Below are 19,407 nucleotides of genomic sequence, written 5' to 3'. Positions count from 1 at the left end.
TTCTATGTGGTTTTACCCTGGTTTCTATGTGGTTTTACCCAGGTTTCTACATGGTTTACCCTGGTTTCTATGTGGTTTTACCCTGGTTTCTATGTGGTTTTACCCAGGTTTCTATGTGGTTTTACCCTGGTTTCTATGTGGTTTTACCCTGGTTTCTATGTGGTTTTACCCAGGTTTCTACATGGTTTTACCCTGGTTTCTACGTGGTTTTACCCTGGTTTCTACATGGTTTTACCCTGGTTTCTATGTGGTTTTACCCTGGTTTCTACATGGTTATACCCTGGTTTCTACATGGTTTTACCCTGGTTTCTACGTGGTTTTACCCTGGTTTCTACATGGTTTTACCCTGGTTTCTACATGGTTTTACCCTGGTTTCTACATGGTTTTACCCTGGTTTCTACGTGGTTTTACCCAGGTTTCTACATGGTTTTACCCTGGTTTCTATGTGGTTTTACCCTGGTTTCTATATGGTTTTACCCTGGTTTCTATATGCTTTTACCCAGGTTTCTATATGGTTTTACCCAGGTTTCTATATGGTTTTACCCAGGTTTCTATATGCTTTTACCCAGGTTTCTATATGGTTTTACCCAGGTTTCTATATGGTTTTACCCAGGTTTCTATATGGTTTTACCCAGGTTTCTACATGGTTTTACCCAGGTTTCTACATGGTTTTACCCTGGTTTCTATGTGGTTTTACTTTGGTTTCTATGTGGTTTTACTCTGGTTTCTACATGGTTTTACCCTGGTTTCTATGTGGTTTTACTCTGGTTTCTATATGGTTTTACCCTGGTTTCTATGTGGTTTTACTCTGGTTTCTACATGGTTTTACCCTGGTTTCTATGTGGTTTTACTCTGGTTTCTACATGGTTTTACCCTGGTTTCTATGTGGTTTTACTCTGGTTTCTACATGGTTTTACACAGGTTTCTATGGGGTTTTACTCTGGTTTCTACATGGTTTTACCCAGGTTTCTATGTGGTTTTACCCAGGTTTCTATGTGGTTTTACCCAGGTTTCTACATGGTTTTACCCAGGTTTCTATGTGGTTTTACCCTGGTTTCTACATGGTTTTACCCAGGTTTCTATGTGGTTTTACCCAGGTTTCTATGTGGTTTTACCCTGGTTTCTACATGGTTTTACACAGGTTTCTACATGGTTTTACCCATGTTTCTATGGGGTTTTACTCTAGTTTCTACATGGTTTTACCCTGGTTTCTATATGGTTTTACCCTGGTTTCTACATGGATTTACACAGGTTTCTATGTGGTTTTACCCTGGTTTCTACATGGTTTTACCCATGTTTCTATGGGGTTTTACTCTAGTTTCTACATGGTTTTACTCTGGTTTCTACATGGTTTTACCCTGGTTTCTACATGGTTTTACTCTGGTTTCTACATGGTTTTACCCTGGTTTCTACATGGTTTTACTCTGGTTTCTACATGGTTTTACCCTGGTTTCTACATGGTTTTACTCTGGTTTCTACATGGTTTTACCCTGGTTTCTATGGGGTTTTACTCTGGTTTCTACATGGTTTTACCCTGGTTTCTACATGGTTTTACCCTGGTTTCTATGTGGTTTTACTCTTTACTCTAAGCCTAGTAAGCCTAATATCTCAGGTGGCCTTTAGCCTAGTAAGCCTAATATCTGACTTGGCCAGGGGTAGGTTCCTGAGCGGTTGTCGTGTGGAGGCACCCTGGGATTCTCTAACTCCTGTGCTCCTGTGTCCAGGTGGAGAAGCTGGCTCGCACTCTGTTCCTGTGGAAGATCGAGGTCCACGAGCAGAAGGAGAAGGTCTACGAGATGAGACGCTGGAACGAGGCGCTGGTCACCAACATGTTGCCCGAGCACGTGGCGAGACACTTCCTGGGCTCCAAGAAGAGAGACGAGGTGAGACGCCAACACGCGTGAACTAGGGCAGTGGTTCCCAAAGTCGGGGTCGTGACCCAAAGGTGGGCCGCGAGCAGCCACGGGAGATGATTAAAAAATAAATTGAAAATTGAAAATAAATATCCAATTTTATTTTTTATTTTTTTGTTTGTCAGGCCACTGAACTTAGAAGCAGGCCAGCACAGTGTTTCTAGTTGTATTCTAAAATTCTATTCTATTGTATTCTAAAATGTGACTATATGGTTTTATATTAACTTAATAAATAAACAAAAACGAAAAATCTACTTATTTCAACGAACATTTCAAACTAAATAACAGATTATGCACATAAAACGCTGAAAACAACCGAAGCAACAATAGTATTTTAATGAGGCTATTATTATTATTATTATTATTATCATTATTATTTTGCAACAAGTTAGCCCTCTCATAAATAGCACATATAAATGAATAACTAACTTGAACTAACTTAATAGGCTGAAGTGATATTTGGCTTAAAAAATCGGTCACCTGGCAATTTTTTTTATAAAAAAAAGCCTGACGATGTGCATGGGGCCGCGGCTCTCTGACGCCTTATTTTCTGGGTCCCGGCCTGAAAAGTTTGGGAACACATGAACTAGGGATGTAATGATGCAACACATGAACTAGGGATGTAATGATGCAACACATGAACTAGGGATGTAATGATACAACACATGAACTAGGGATGTAATGATGCAACACGTGAACTAGGGATGTAATGATACAACACGCGTGAACTAGGGATGTAATGATACAACACGTGAACTAGGGATGTAATGATGCAACACATGAACTAGGGATGTAATGATGCAACACATGAACTAGGGATGTAATGATGCAACACATGAACTAGGGATGTAATGATGCAACACATGAACTAGGGATGTAATGATGCAACACATGAACTAGGGATGTAATGATGCAACACGTGAACTAGGGATGTAATGATGCAACACATGAACTAGGGATGTAATGATGCAACACATGAACTAGGGATGTAATGATGCAACACGTGAACTAGGGATGTAATGATGCAACACATGAACTAGGGATGTAATGATGCAACACATGAACTAGGGATGTAATGATGCAACACATGAACTAGGGATGTAATGATGCAACACATGAACTAGGGATGTAATGATGCAACACATGAACTAGGGATGTAATGATGCAACACGTGAACTAGGGATGTAATGATGCAACACATGAACTAGGGATGTAATGATGCAACACATGAACTAGGGATGTAATGATGCAACACATGAACTAGGGATGTAATGATGCAACACATGAACTAGGGATGTAATGATACAACACGTGTGAACTAGGGATGTAATGATACAACACATGAACTAGGGATGTAATGATACAACACGCGTGAACTAGGGATGTAATGATGCAACACGTGAACTAGGGATGTAATGATGCAACACATGAACTAGGGATGTAATGATGCAACACGTGAACTAGGGATGTAATGATGCAACACGTGAACTAGGGATGTAATGATGCAACACATGAACTAGGGATGTAATGATGCAACACGTGAACTAGGGATGTAATGATGCAACACGTGAACTAGGGATGTAATGATACAACACGCGTGAACTAGGGATGTAATGATGCAACACGCGTGAACTAGGGATGTAATGATGCAACACGCGTGAACTAGGGATGTAATGATGCAACACGCGTGAACTAGGGATGTAATGATGCAACACGCGTGAACTAGGGATGTAATGATGCAACACGCGTGAACTAGGGATCTAGGGGTGTAAAGGTACACGTATCCGTACCGGACCGAAGCGTTTCAGTGTGTACCGTACCGAACCGAACGGCTGTGTAGTGTACCGAACGAATACAACGTTATGTTAACCCCTAACGACCGCCCACCGGGGGCAATTTTTTTTCACAATCTAATACAATTATTATTATTATTATTTTTATTTTTTTTTACAAGTCGATTATTAATTTCAATATAGAATATTCGTTGACAGCCCTACAAGTACAATTAGTTACTGCACACTACAGTACATCACCCCTGAGTGGAACATGGAAAGCCAAACTTTCCCCCGCTGTACCGATAACCCGTACCGAACCGTGAGTTCAAAACCGAGGTACGTACCGAACCGTGGTTTTTGTGTACCGTTACGCCCCTAAATGATACACACACGAACTAGGGATGTAATGATACAAGACATTTTCAGATTCCATACGAATTTAGTCGTGATTCGATTTAAAATTCTTATACGCCTATTACTGCTTTGTTTGTTTGTTAATTGAAGTTAAATGAATCTATATCAATCGTCGGATTTGTTGTCCTTGGGTCGGATGTAACAGATAAAATGATAAATGTTAATTATATTATTGTCAATATCGTCTCGTTACTCTTTGTATTTTACCCGCCCCCTTGCAGGAGCTCTATAGCCAGTCCTACGATGAGATCGGGGTGATGTTCGCCTCCATCCCCAACTTCTCCGACTTCTACACGGAGGAGAGCATTAACAACGGGGGCATCGAGTGCCTGAGGTTCCTCAACGAGATCATCTCAGACTTTGACAGTGTAAGCAGTGTTGCTGGGAGACGCTCTGTTCTGATGTGGGCGAGGCGAAAAGACATGTTTCTTTTTTTTTATCCACTTTTTCTCCTCCTATTTTTCTGTATTTTCCCTCCCATCCCAATTTAGTCGTTATGCCAATTCCCCCCCTCCCCTTCCTGATCGTTGCGCGCATGTGCCCCCCACTGGTCGGTCTAGAGGGAGCCCTGAAGTCTTATCACATGCTTCCTCCGATACATGTGGAGACAGCCAGCAGCCTCTTTTCACCTGGCAGCGAGGACTCTCACTGGGTGAGTGTAACGCGTGGGAGGATCACACTACCTTCACCATTTCCCCCCCTCGCTGTGCAGGCGCCCTGACCGACCTGTAGGAGTCGCTGTTTACAACGACCAGATTACCACCCCACCGGCTTCCCTCCCGCTGACGCTGCCAATTGTGCCAGTATGACGGCCGGCCAAGCCGGAGGCACCGCTGACAGCCGGATTCGATACCAGTGTCTCTTGCGGTGGTGGGCAGACGCTTAGTCCGCTGCGCCACCCGGCCGCCTCTGGACATGTAGTCTGGTCTCTTGGAACTACAACGCTTGTTTCTGGAGTCTTTTAAATAAAAGTTGTAGAGCACCAGGAAACTTTGAACAGCACCAGCAAACTTTGAAACCTCAATTTTGGCAAGAACAATAAGACATACAGTATCATCCAAGCCATTTTAGGGAAAATTTATTTGAATCATACCAGGGGAACATTTATTTTAACTCATTGGCCGCCAACAACGATTATATACGTGTTTGTCCGACAACCGTTGAACGCCAACCACGTATATATACGTTATTTGGTCCGTTTTCCTTTTATTCTATACTTCTATTCATTACAGGCACACAGACTCGGGGTTAACATGGGGAATCCTCATGAGAATGTAAAAGTGCAATACCGGCCGCATCACGCTAGACGGCGGTATCGAGCACCCTTTATACCCTTCTATCGTTCTCTGTGGGATGGCCACAGGTCTCCGGTATCATGTTTCCTTGTCGGGCGCGTCAAATATCTCCGATCCATATGTTGTGGTGGATTATGCCGTCGACCAAATGGACATTGGATATACCAGATGGCGATCAAACAATTGGAATATTATTTTTGGAATACTCCCGATCACAGGTAAGGACGTTTTGACGTAAATTCTAGCTTGATCCTGCAATGCTTTCATACCGATCAGGCTGATAACCGTTTTTAGTGTTCAATGCGAATGCCGTTACTGACAATCAAATAATCAGAAATGACCCCCCCCCCCCCTTTCATAATACATAATAGCTATGATATAGATTTGATTTCGGGATAATAGCGTATACAGGCAAGAAATGGCAACGTCTATAGTGGAATCGACGTATAGGGCTTTAACTCAGGATTTCATGAATTACCCTAGACTGGTCAGATGAACTCAATGGTACACTGGTTGAAGAAACTTGGCTTGGCTTCAAAACCAAATTTTCATCAATACTAAACAACATGGCCCCCCTAAGAACCACCAGGGTAAAAAATCGCGCTGAGCCATGGATGCACACTGAAATACTGACCGCTATGAAAGCCAGAGACAAAAAATGCTCTGAGTTTCGTAAAAGTCAGTCAAAGCTTACCAAAAGCACGAGCAGTGAACTCCAAGACCACGTGACTGAACTCAAACTAGAAAGAAACAGACTAAGAAATGACGTAAACTCCATGATCAAAACTGCTAAAAAAAATTTCATCAATGACAAAACCGAGGAAAACAAAAATAAACCATGTGAACTTTGGAAATTACTCAACAATCAACTAGGCTGCAGTAAAAAACTCAAAACCAGGTTCTCAAACATAAACATAAAGACGGACAACACGCTCATCACAGACAAGCTGGATGTAGCCAATTACTTAAACACTTTCTTCACAAACATAGCCACAACACTGGTAAACAAACTACCCTCCCACTCAGGGCAGTATGGGGTAGAACACATAGTAGCATACTACAAGAACCTAGGCGTCCACAAAGACGACTTCAAACTGGAAATAGTAACTACAGATGAGGTACTCAAAAAACTGAGCGCCCTCCAACCAAACAAGGCCACTGGCCATGACAACATCCCCTCCAAATTCCTCAGAGACTCAGCAGCAGCCATCACCCCAGTCATCACACACATAATAAACCTCTCCATAAAACAGGGACACGTCCCCAAGGACTTCAAAATTGCGAGAGTAACACCCCTGCACAAAAAGGGCAGCAAATTAGACCCAGGTAACTACCGCCCTGTTTCTATCCTTACATCCATCTCGAAAGTCATGGAAAAAATAGTATACGAACAGATCGAAAAGTACCTCGCGGAAAAAAATCTAATCTACGAATTCCAATCTGGCTTCAGAACATCCCACTCCACTGACACATGCCTTCTCTACTTGAACGACCACATCAAACAAGAGGTGGACGCGGGCAAATACTGCGGCATGGTCATGCTGGACCTACAAAAGGCCTTCGACACTGTCAATCACACCATTCTGATTGACAAGCTAAAAGCAATTGGTTTTGATAGTTTATCAGTGAGCTGGATACAATCCTACCTGGAGGGGAGGGAACAGATGGTGGAAGTAAACGGTACCCTATCCCCCCCCCTCACAGTGAGCTGTGGTGTTCCACAAGGAAGCATACTAGGACCGCTACTATTCCTAATTTATGCAAATGACATGTCGTCAGCTTGTGACTGCAACCTGTTCCTGTTTGCGGACGACTCAGCCCTGCTGGTCTCTGACAAGAACAAGTTACAGGTTGAAAAAGCCCTCAGCTCGGAACTAGGCAAAATCTGCATATGGCTCGCCGACAACAAGCTATCATTACACATGGGCAAAACAGAGTCCATTCTCTTCGGTTCAAATAACAAACTCAGCAAGACCGACGGCTTCTCGGTTACAGTGGGTGACAATATTATCACAAGGAAAGATGAAATTACCTACCTGGGTTCCATCCTAGAGGCTAATCTTTCCTGTGACAAAATGGCATCCAATGTAATAAAAAAAGTCAACCAACGAACGCGTTTCTTGTACCGGATCTCCTCTCTGGTAAACAAGAATACCCTGAAGACTCTAGCAGGAGCACTCATTCAAGGGTACTACGACTATGCTTGCACCTCATGGTACCAAAGCACCTCAAAGGCACTAAAAAACAAATTACAAACATCTCAAAACAAGCTAGTCAGACTACTACTTGACCTGACTCCTAGAACCCACCTCACCCCTGCCCACTTTGACAACCTAGGATGGCTTAGAGTAGACGACAGAGTACAGCAACTTGCAATGGGCCTGGTCTACAAGATACACTACGCGACCAAGGTACCCATGTACATGTCAAAATACTTCCCAAAGGTCAGTGAATACCACGATCACAACACCAGAGGGAGCTCCACAAATCATGTAAAACCCAGATTCGGCTCAAACAAGGGACTAAACACGTTTCGCAATTATGCCACATCAATGTGGAACGCCCTGCCTAAAGCTGTAAAGGAATGTGAATCACTACCCACCTTCAAAAACACTCTCAAAAAACACCTACGTGAGACTGCAATTCGAAACTGGCCCCTACAAATGTCCTAACCTAGTTGTACAGTAAATAACCAAGTAAGGCTTTGTCAATATTCCAATGTACAGTGTAAAATGTGTGTGTGTCCCCTTCCCAACCCCCCCCCCCCCCCCCCCCCCACCTCCAATGTACAGCCCTCGCCCAACCCACCCAACCCCACCCCACCCAACCAACCTCCTCCAATGTACAGTTTCTATGCCAAATGTATATACACTCCTTTTCTGGACACTTTTGTATCACAAACAGTACTGTATTTGCAAATCTGATATGTCATAAATGTATAGATGTAGCAGTACTGTCTATCTGTATGTCATGTATGTCATATATGTTATGATGAATTGAAAATGGGGGACCCTGATGTAAACAAGACGAAAGTCTTTCTCTGGTCTGCATCCCCTTAACAATTGTATGTATTGAGCTGTACTGTACTGTACCCATTCTGCAATCTGTTAATAAACTTTTCAATCAATCAATCAATCAACCATACTTATATTCACCACGGCATAACACGGGAACGTATGGATGGAACAATTTATTCGTTCTCACATATTGAACGATAGATAGGTGATGTCAAATGGGCCATAGTATTGTATCCATAGCTATAATATAGAATATAGTTATAGCTCTACAAACAAGGTGACTCAGTCCTATATTTTAACGTGTGGCAATGCGACCACAGGGCCCGTCTAATCCCCGGCGGTCAATGAGTTAATCATACCAGGGGAAAATTTATTTTAATCATACCAGGGGAACATTTATTTTAATCATACCAGGGGAACATTTATTTTAATCATACCAGGGGAACATTTATTTTAATCATACCAGGGGAACATTTATTTTAATCATACCAGGGGAACATTTATTTTAATCATACCAGGGGGGCATTTATTTTAATCATACCAGGGGAACATTTATTTTAATCATACCAGGGGGGCATTTATTTATGTAACTCTTGCCACCATGGTAACAAAACAAGGAAGTGCAGAACTTGTATTCGCTGATGAACGATGATGTTAAAAGTTCAGCAGTGGTCAACTTTATGTTGGTGACAAACTAGTGGACTAATATGGATTTACTGTGATTGGTTGATTTAGTAGTGGCTCCTTGTTTGTACTACGCACAAGCGTATATATAATATACATTATTATTATTATTATTATTATTATTATTATTATTATTATTATTATACATTATAATATACATCATTGGTAAGTAGCAAATTAGGGCTAGGGTAAAACGATCCCTTTAACACCTGGAGTACAAATCACCAATCGACTTTGTACCTTTGTGTGACAGCTGTTGGATGAGTCCCAGTTCCGCTTCATCACCAAGATCAAGACCATCGGCAGCACCTACATGGCGGCCTCAGGCGTCACCCCTGACATCAGCAACGGCTATGCATGTCTGAAGGTCAGTGCTGTCACTGTCTGAAGGTGAGTGTTGTCACTGTCTGAAGGTCAGTGTTGTCAGTGTCTGAAGGTCAGTGTTGTCACTGTGGCTTCACCGAGTGTGTGTACTTACATGTTAATAGTCCTATAATATTCAGGTTACTCCACCTTGGAATTGATGCGTGGGAAATGCCATATCCCCTTTACCCCCAGTAGGGATACGCTCTTAAACCAACTAGAAAGGTGCGCTCAGTAGAACGCAAATGTCCACTACTAGGTGGCATGCCGGACACACAGACAAACACACAAACACACTGACGGCTCTCCCTATAGTTATTAAACACACAGACAAACACATTGACCGACAGACACACTGACCACAATTATAGTTTTTACTTTTTAGCATTAGCATTAGCATGCTAACACTAGCATGCTAACACTAGACGGTAATAGGAAGCATAGTAATGGTGATACTTAGGGAGGTTATTAGGAAGCATATGAATGGTGATAGAAGCATAGCAAGCATGTTAGAAACAGGTTCCAAAGACGAGGGGGCTGGGCTTATTTCAATGGACAATGGAAATTAAATCATTCATGACTGTTTTTAACACTTTGGATGCCAGCGACGTCATAACTAGTTTTATCAGCCCCCCCCCCCCTGGTGAGTGGCGACGACGACAAATGTCGTTTTATTTTTTTATTAGCGATCTGAATTCATATTTCATCAACCGAGTCTCCCGTTGGTACAGCAGCCCCTCCAGGAGCTCAGATGGGAAAAAAGCGCCCCCTAGCGTCTATCCCTGTGTAACTGCAGGTCAGTCGATTAGACTGACCTGGGATCTGTAGATCTGTAGAGGTGGAGCCAACTGGCTCCATTGTGCCGGCGAGCCGTCTGATCAAGAGGGATCTGATCGCGAGATGGAAAACAACGTGGAATATATATTTACAGCAGCCAATAATCAATCAATAAGCGTGATCGATATTTGGAATGGCGATCAGGAATTGGAATAATCTTTTTGGATAACATCTGATCTCAGGTAAGGAATCTATTTTACCAGTCTTAGGATAATCAGACCTGTTTTCACCTATATATCAGCGTTTGCCCTATGCTGTGTGTGGCTGTGTGGCTGTGATCGCTGATGAGGAAATAAGAGAATCGATATTTCAGCCCGCATAAGTACACATATACTATCGATAATCTAGCGTTTATTTGAAAACGATTCATAAATAGGCCGAAAAATGACAACGTTTTTGTGTATTCTAGAATATTCCAGTAAATGCCTTTTATCACGGAATCTTTATATTTTCCTTGAAAACGAGGGCTTTTCAAAATGCTATAAAACGAAAATGACCCGATAAAAAAACAATCCGTTTTGACAATGTTGACTGCAAACAAGTCATTGATAAGCGACGGGGGGAGATTAGACACATAGCCATAATTTAAAACATAGATTAGGCGTTTTATAACGCTAACATTGAAGTGGATGATGGCATTCAACGGGGTAAAAAGGTAAACAAGGTAGGCACTGATAGTGTTAAGGTAGGTGTCGCATAGGTATAGCAATGACAATAGGTTCACTATGGCATTTCCATGTTGTAAACAGGGTCCAGAGAGCTGATTCCCTGAGACTCTGAGCAGCAAACCAGTGTAGTGTCGCCCTCTTGTGTTCAAAAGGTGTAACTTTATACTGAATATCTATTTCAATGGACAACGATCGAAATTCATTCAAATTAAATACTTGTCATCGACTGATTTGAAAGATATTCCAGGAGTCACATCCCTGGCCTGCTGTCACACTGTGTTCCATCCACCACGGCCTTGTAGTTGGCAAGATTATCTCAGAAGAGAGACACAGACACACACACTCAACCAAACGCATAATAATAATAATAATAATAATAATAATAATAATAATAATAATAATAATAATAATAATAATAATAATAATAATAATAATAATAATAATAATAATAATAGATTGGATTTGTAATGCACTTTTTGTTCACTGGGATCCCAAAGTGCTACACTACATGGTTAAACAGTTAAAAAAATAGAAATAAAATAGTTATTAGTAAAACAAATAAAATAAAATACAGAATAAAAACAAGATAAAAATAGAACATAGTTAATTAAAAACATAGTATAAACAGACAATTAAAAACAAAAGCGCAATAAGATTAAAATAAAAAGCTAACAGTCAAAGGCCTTTTTGAACAGATTTTCAGCTAACAGTTTTCAGGCCTGCTTTAAAAGAGTCCAGGCTCTGTGGTGCCCTCAGCTGGATGGGGAGGCTGTTCCACAGGCTACCTGCAGATCTGAGGGTGCGGGTGGAGGATTGTGGAGCGATGAGTTCCTGAAGGTAGAGGGGTGCGTGTCCCTTTATGCAGTTATGGGTGAGCATCAGGATTCTGTAATTGAGACGGGGAGCCAGTGTAGTGAGTGAAGGATGGGGGTTATGTGATCGTGTTTACGGACTCTCATCAGGATCCTGGCAGCGCTGTTCTGGATGTATTGCAGCTTTTGGATGCTCTTGCCAGGAATCCCGATGAAGAGTCCGTTACAACCAAAGGCATACTCCCCCCAGGCTTCCCATGGTGGACATAACTATGGCGAAACCTGAATATTATATCAATATCAATAACGCCTGGGATATAATACATTTTAGCTGGAATACTGAAGCAATAAGCATGGAACCTAATCCTGTTGTAGTGGCCTAGCTAATTTACTGCTGATCAGGATATGAAGATAAATATAAACACCTTATCCCATAGACCAGCCTTTCTGAGACCATGGATCAGGACCTAAACTGGGTTGTGAGTCTGTTTCTGGTCCCCAGATGACAGTAAGGGTGCTTTCATACCAGAGCTGTTTGGTCCGTACTATCGGACCAGAGTTCGTTTTCTCAGATAGTCCGCTTTTTTTGGGGTGGTGTGAATGCTCAGTCGAACTCTGGTGCGGACCAAAACACGCAAACTCTGGTCCGCCTGAAAACGTAGGTCTCGGTTCGCTTCGTCGGACCAAAACGCGGACCAAATATAGGAAGTGAGTCACCTCTCACGAGCAGAGCGCTAAATTACTACCTAACCAATCAGATCTGCGATATGAGGTAGCGTCACGGGCAGATCAATGTGTGTGGACAAGAGGCGGGTTGCATGTAGGGAGGGGCTTTTAGACCAATGTTTTTTTTTTTGCTTCGAAAAGAGGGACATCCTCTCAATAATATGCGGGATGCGGGACAGTCGGTCAAATCCGCGCCCGCGCGCGCACACACACGTTAGGGCTCGCAGTCACAGTCACACACACACATTTCCACTCTCTATTGTGTCCAATAGAGGAGCGCCCTTTTTCGACCGCGTGACATTGTTCAGAAAGTTTAGTGCGCTTGACAAATTGCAGTGTGAATGCAGACGAACCAAATGAAGAATGCAACAATGTTGCAACTTCACCCCCCGAACCGCACAGAGTCCGCACCGAGTCCACCAGAACTATATGTGAAAGAGCCCTAAGAGTAGTTTTACTGAGGGCCGGGGTCACTGGGTATATACTGAATTACTCAAGGGTCTGGGCTGCTCTGCCATAGACCTTGCCCAGGATATCAGCTAGTGTTTGTCTGGAATATTATGATGTAAAAGCGCCCTGTGAAAAAAACCCAAATCATCTGTGTCATGTTAATAGATCGATCGATGTATAAATTAATAAACAAACTGCCATTATAAGAGGCTAGTAGAGTTTGATCATATATATAGATAGATATGAGAAGGAGTATCACTGTAGTCGTGGTGTTGGCACCAGGGCATTTACTGCTGCTGCTGCTGCTGTTGTTGTTGTTGTTGTTGTTGTTGTTGTTTTTGTTGTTGTGTTTATCTGAAGGAGGATCTTCTTACTGCTGTGTTTTTGTTGTTGTGTTTATCAGAAGGAGGATCTGTCGGACAGAGAACGCTGGCAACACCTGGCAGACCTGGCAGACTTCGCTCTGGCCATGAAGGTCACTCTCATGAACATCAACTACCAGTCCTTCAACAACTTTATGCTACGCATAGGTCTGTGTGTGTGTGTGTGTGTGTGTGTGTGTGTGTGTGTGTGTGTGTGTGTGTGTGTGTGTGTGTGTGTGTGTGTGTGTGTGTGTGTGTGTGTGTGTGTGTGTGTGTGTGTGTGTGTGTGTGTGTGTTTGTAGCATAACCCAGTGGCAGTGTGTGTTAGTAGTCTGACTCACAGGATGTTAACTCTAACCCTGGTAGTGTGTGTTAGTAGTCTGACTCACAGGATGTTAACTCTAACCCTGGTAGTGTGTGTTAGTAGTCTGACTCACAGGATGTTAACTGTAACCCTGGTAGTGTGTGTTAGTAGTCTGACTCACAGGATGTTAACTCTAACCCTGGTAGTGTGTGTTAGTAGTCTGACTCACAGGATGGTAACTCTAACCCTGGTAGTGTGTGTTAGTAGTCTGACTCACAGGATGTTAACTCTAACCCTGGTAGTGTGTGTTAGTAGTCTGACTCACAGGATGTTAACTCTAACCCAGTGGCAGTGTGTGTTAGTAGTCTGACTCACAGGATGTTAACTCTAACCCAGTGGCAGTGTGTGTTAGTAGTCTGACTCACAGGATGTTAACTCTAACCCTGGTAGTGTGTGTTAGTAGTCTGACTCACAGGATGTTAACTCTAACCCTGGTAGTGTGTGTTAGTAGTCTGACTCACAGGATGTTAACTCTAACCCTGGTAGTGTGTGTTAGTAGTCTGACTCACAGGATGTTAACTCTAACCCTGGTAGTGTGTGTTAGTAGTCTGACTCACAGGATGTTAACTCTAACCCTGGTAGTGTGTGTTAGTAGTCTGACTCACAGGATGTTAACTCTAACCCTGGTAATGTGTGTTAGTAGTCTGACTCACAGGATGTTAACTCTAACCCTGGTAGTGTGTGTTAGTAGTCTGACTCACAGGATGTTAACTCTAACCCTGGTAGTGTGTGTTAGTAGTCTGACTCACAGGATGTTAACTCTAACCCTGGTAGTGTGTGTTAGTAGTCTGACTCACAGGATGTTAACTCTAACCCAGTGGCAGTGTGTGTTAGTAGTCTGACTCACAGGATGTTAACTCTAACCCAGTGGCAGTGTGTGTTAGTAGTCTGACTCACAGGATGTTAACTCTAACCCTGGTAGTGTGTGTTAGTAGTCTGACTCACAGGATGTTAACTCTAACCCTGGTAGTGTGTGTTAGTAGTCTGACTCACAGGATGTTAACTCTAACCCTGGTAGTGTGTGTTAGTAGTCTGACTCACAGGATGTTAACTCTAACCCTGGTAGTGTGTGTTAGTAGTCTGACTCACAGGATGTTAACTCTAACCCTGGTAGTGTGTGTTAGTAGTCTGACTCACAGGATGTTAACTCTAACCCTGGTAATGTGTGTTAGTAGTCTGACTCACAGGATGTTAACTCTAACCCTGGTAGTGTGTGTTAGTAGTCTGACTCACAGGATGTTAACTCTAACCCTGGTAGTGTGTGTTAGTAGTCTGACTCACAGGATGTTAACTCTAACCCTGGTAGTGTGTGTTAGTAGTCTGACTCACAGGATGTTAACTCTAACCCTGGTAGTGTGTGTTAGTAGTCTGACTCACAGGATGTTAACTCTAACCCTGGTAGTGTGTGTTAGTAGTCTGACTCACAGGATGTTAACTCTAACCCTGGTAGTGTGTGTTAGTAGTCTGACTCACAGGATGTTAACTCTAACCCTGGTAGTGTGTGTTAGTAGTCTTTTTCAATATCACGATACACGATATATATCGCGAATGAAATAATCTACTGTAAGACCATTTATATAAAAACTCTTGGGTACCTAAGACTTTTGCACAGTACTGTGTTTTATATCCACTTTAGCTAGAAACACACACACACTTTATACACTACTGTGAGACAATAATAATCACACACACAAAGGGATACTGGCTTATAGCAGACTTAATGATTGTATAATATTTCAGATAATGAAATTAAATGTTTATCATCAACTATCCAGTTAGTATTTATATTGTAACGTGTGGCCACTTTAAATCATTGAACGGAGAGAGAGAGAGAGAGAGAGAGAGAGAGAGAGAGAGAGAGAGAGAGAGAGGTTCCTGCTCGCCGCGGGGCTGTATAACAGAATATAGGGAGGGCTGGAAATCTATAGTGCTCCCACTGTCCTGTGGAGGGCGGCTAGACGCGTAGTCCGCCGGAAATATACAAGAAGAGAGAGAGAGCGTGTTTGAGCGTTCTAATGTGCCGTAGCTAACCACACCAGGATTGCATTTTGTCAACACAGTTGGAACCTGGAAGCGATATAAAGAAACGAATTGCCAATAAAAGTGAAGTTATCTTTGGACCTCTGCTGTCAAGCCTCGTCAATATACCACCCCCCATTTCCTCACTAATGAAACTGGTATTGGGGAGTCATGTTAGTTAGATAGTTTAGCGGCTAACGTTAGCCAGTTGGTCAATTCAATTAAATTGCATTTCATTGAAGGTCTGAGCTGGTACATGTCTAATGAAATGACAATTGCTCACCATTGAAGGTCCGCGCTGGTCTGTGTATATAATGAAATGAGAGGAAAACGCTGCACTAAAGCAAGTCGGTCCATGTTGATCGTTTGTTTTTAGCCGCGGCGGCTAGCTGACGGCTAATACTCGATGTTCACGATATAGTAATTCACTACATCTCACGTAGAACAAGCCACGATACATCGAGTATACTCGATATATCGCCCAGCCCTAGTTCCAAATTGTAATCTGTATAATCTATCCCTCAGGTCTGAATAAAGGCGGGGTGTTAGCTGGAGTAATCGGAGCCAGGAAGCCCCACTATGACATCTGGGGGAACACTGTGAACGTTGCCAGTCGCATGGAGTCCACAGGAGTGATGGGAAACATACAGGTGAGAGTCATTGTAATCACATTACCTCACTGTAATCATATTACCTTACTGTAATCACCACTGTAATCATATTACCTTTGCCACATCAAAGCCACATAAAAGTAGGTGCAATGCTTACAATTAACAAGTTAATTGTGTGATGTATTTATTATTCGGTATTTGTTATTAGGATAGTACCAATAGGATACTATCACCAGGCATTCGGCTGTGCTTTATAACAGCTATTTATTGGCTTGTAGTACAGTCACATTTTCCCAAATCACAAAAAACAATAAACAAAAAAAATTTGGGATTCAAGTGAATAATACATATATATTTGAATTAGAATAATATGATGGAAATTCATTCCGACAGCCTAATGGACAGTAGAGAGACAGCCGAGAGGATAAACTCTCATGCACATGTCTGTGTGTCTTTTTATGACAATTTAAATCAGGGCGTTGCACAGAAGAGCTCCGAGTGGATTAGCTAGTAGATTTTTGGCAGGAATTAACAAAGATCCGCTGAGATAATGCAGGGGATAATAGTCCTGTCTGTGTGTCTTGTTTATTTATTTTGTTACTTGGTCAAAAATGGTCATAATTCCTGGCAACAGCTTTGTGGATTGGGGCGCATAACTGAACAAGACTCTAAATTGTATTTCTGCGGATCCAGAAATCAGGAGCAATTCACTTCTCAGCAGACGTTTCTTTTGGGGGGGGGTTATATGTGCGTCTGGGGGGGGGGCGGGGGCGCTGATGTGTTTGGGCTTGTTGTGTGTCAATGTATTATAATTTTTTGGGGGGAAATGTTTAATAGAAATTATGTTGAAATTTAATTCACAGCACACCTTTGACCAGTCTTTTTGGGGGGGGGGGGGGGACTCTTACCATACACTAGCTGCTGTCTCTGTCGCCCCCAGGTGGTGGAGGACTGCTACAGCATTCTGAAGGAGTATGGATTCCGCTTTGTGAGAAGAGGTCCCATCTTTGTGAAGGGAAAGGGGGAGCTGCTTACCTACTTCCTGAAGGGGCGGGACAAACAGGGCTCCTTCATCAACGGCTCCTCTGTCACTCTTCCTCATCAGGTGGTCGACAGCTAAGGACCTGCCTGCAGGGGACCTAACAAACACACACGCACACACACACACATGCACACGCACACTCCCCAACTATCAGACTGTCTAAAAGGAAACATTTTGATACATGCACTCATGTTATAAAGGGATAGTTTGTATTTTTGGACATTATGTATGAAATACTTGTTAGTAGTGTAGTTAGCTTAACTCACGACTCGACTGAGTCACGAGTCCCGTGGTCGGAGTTCTGGCCAGAACCGGGAAGCGTCAGACAGGCAAAAAAAAAAAGGCTGGGCTGTGTTCCGACATGAATCAAGCATAGGAAATGCTTGTGACCCCATTTTCTTTGCCTGTTTGACACTTCAGATTCAGATTCAGATTCCTTTATTAAGCCATTTGTGTAAAAAAACACATTGGTAATTGTTGCAGCATTACAGTGTATGCATTTTTTCATTATTTCTTTCACAGTAACAACAACACAGACACATTAATAATTTAAATACATATATATATAAGTGTAAAGTGCAGAGTTCCACTTCCCGGTTGCGTGAATGCTTTACCCAACGCAGTTGTGTTTCCGCGTCTCTGATTGGCCAGGTCATTTCTGGTCATGTGACATGTACGCCCCAATCGTGGGACCGCAAGTGTCTACACCGGCTAAGCTTAGGCGCTCTTTCGAAGTTGGTTAAGGTTAGAGTTTGTCTTAGAGCAGGGCGATAGAACGCCAGCCAGGTAGTTTGCAGGCTGTTAGACCCGGAAAAAGGCGCAGAACTTGCTGTCCCACGATTGGCGCACATGTCACATGACGTGGCCAATCAGAGCGCAAAACTCGCATGCGGAAAAACACAACTGCGTTGGGTAAAGCATACACGCTTCCCCGGTTTGGCTGGGAACCAGGGCGGTGGGCCAGAACTCCAAACCACGGGACTTGGTGAGTAAGTTAACGGCATCAGCTACACTACCAGCAAGCGTTCCAGAGCACGTAATGTCCAAAAGGCTCTCCATCTAAGAGAATGTCTACAAGAGCAATTTTAAAATACTACTGAAACGCTTATCACAGACTTTTGAGAACGTACCACACTAATGCATAAAACGCACCTCCACTTATACTATCAGACAACACACACACACACACACACACACACACACACACACACACACACACACACACACACACACACACACACACACACACACACACTGGTACAACACTGGTATGCATTGCAGACGCACACCCAGCTCCATGTGTCCATACAGAGCCCTCTCTACACACAGTGCACTCAAACCAAACGTGTCCCGGCTCTCGGACGTGGGACCTGCTGATTTTGAACGCATGTCCAGTAAAGGACTGGAATGTGTGGACGTTTTGTTACCGTCGCTGACAATGAAGATGATATTATATATAGGATTAGATTAACAATAGGCCAAAGTATGATGACGCAGACTGACCTGAACTCCTGCTTCTTACCGTGTGTGTGTGTGAGTGTGTGTGTGTGTGTGTGTGTGTGTGTGTGTGTGTGTGTGTGTGTGTGTGTGTGTGTGTGTGTGTGTGTGTGTGTGTGTGTATGCATTCATTCATTCATTCATTGTTCATAATTATGGTACTTTCTTGCAGTCAAAATATTGTTGCACAACAACCTTGTATCTCCAGAGGGGTTGACTCATCAGGACGAAAACCACCACATTTTCAGATTGACGTGTGTGTATTAGGGATAGTGTCTATTAGGGTTAGAGTTAGTACTTCAAGTTCTACATTGGGGGTTTTGAATGGGCTTCATGGGTCTGACAGTCACAATCTACAGGACGAACCCTAACACAACCTACAGGACGAACCCTAACACAACCTACAGGACGAACCCTAACACAACCTACAGGACGAACCCTAACACAACCTACAGGACGAACCCTAACACAACCTACAGGACGAACCCTAACACAACCTACAGGACGAACCCTAACACAACCTACAGGACGAACCCTAACACAACCTACAGGACGAAC

The 19,407-nt window shown here is 42.8% G+C and overlaps 1 protein-coding gene across 1 annotated transcript in view; it reads left to right on the top strand.

Annotated features, from left to right (window-relative positions):
• The window catches only part of LOC311246140 (adenylate cyclase type 3-like), a 114,594-nt gene extending 95,613 nt beyond the window's left edge, over positions 1-18,981 (top strand). Inside the window, 6 exon segments of the mRNA XM_084336249.1 lie at positions 1,725-1,883; positions 4,324-4,470; positions 9,352-9,465; positions 13,358-13,484; positions 16,225-16,349; positions 17,251-18,981. Of these exon segments, the coding sequence (XP_084192375.1) occupies positions 1,725-1,883; positions 4,324-4,470; positions 9,352-9,465; positions 13,358-13,484; positions 16,225-16,349; positions 17,251-17,430 (852 nt within the window). The 3' untranslated portion in view covers positions 17,431-18,981.
• The last annotated feature ends 426 nt before the right edge of the window (positions 18,982-19,407 follow it).

The sequence above is a fragment of the Notolepis coatsorum genome, assembly GCF_963971535.1.
Source record: "Notolepis coatsorum genome assembly, chromosome: 19".
Lineage (NCBI taxonomy): Eukaryota > Metazoa > Chordata > Actinopteri > Aulopiformes > Paralepididae > Notolepis > Notolepis coatsorum.
This window is presented reverse-complemented; position numbering and strand designations above follow the sequence as displayed.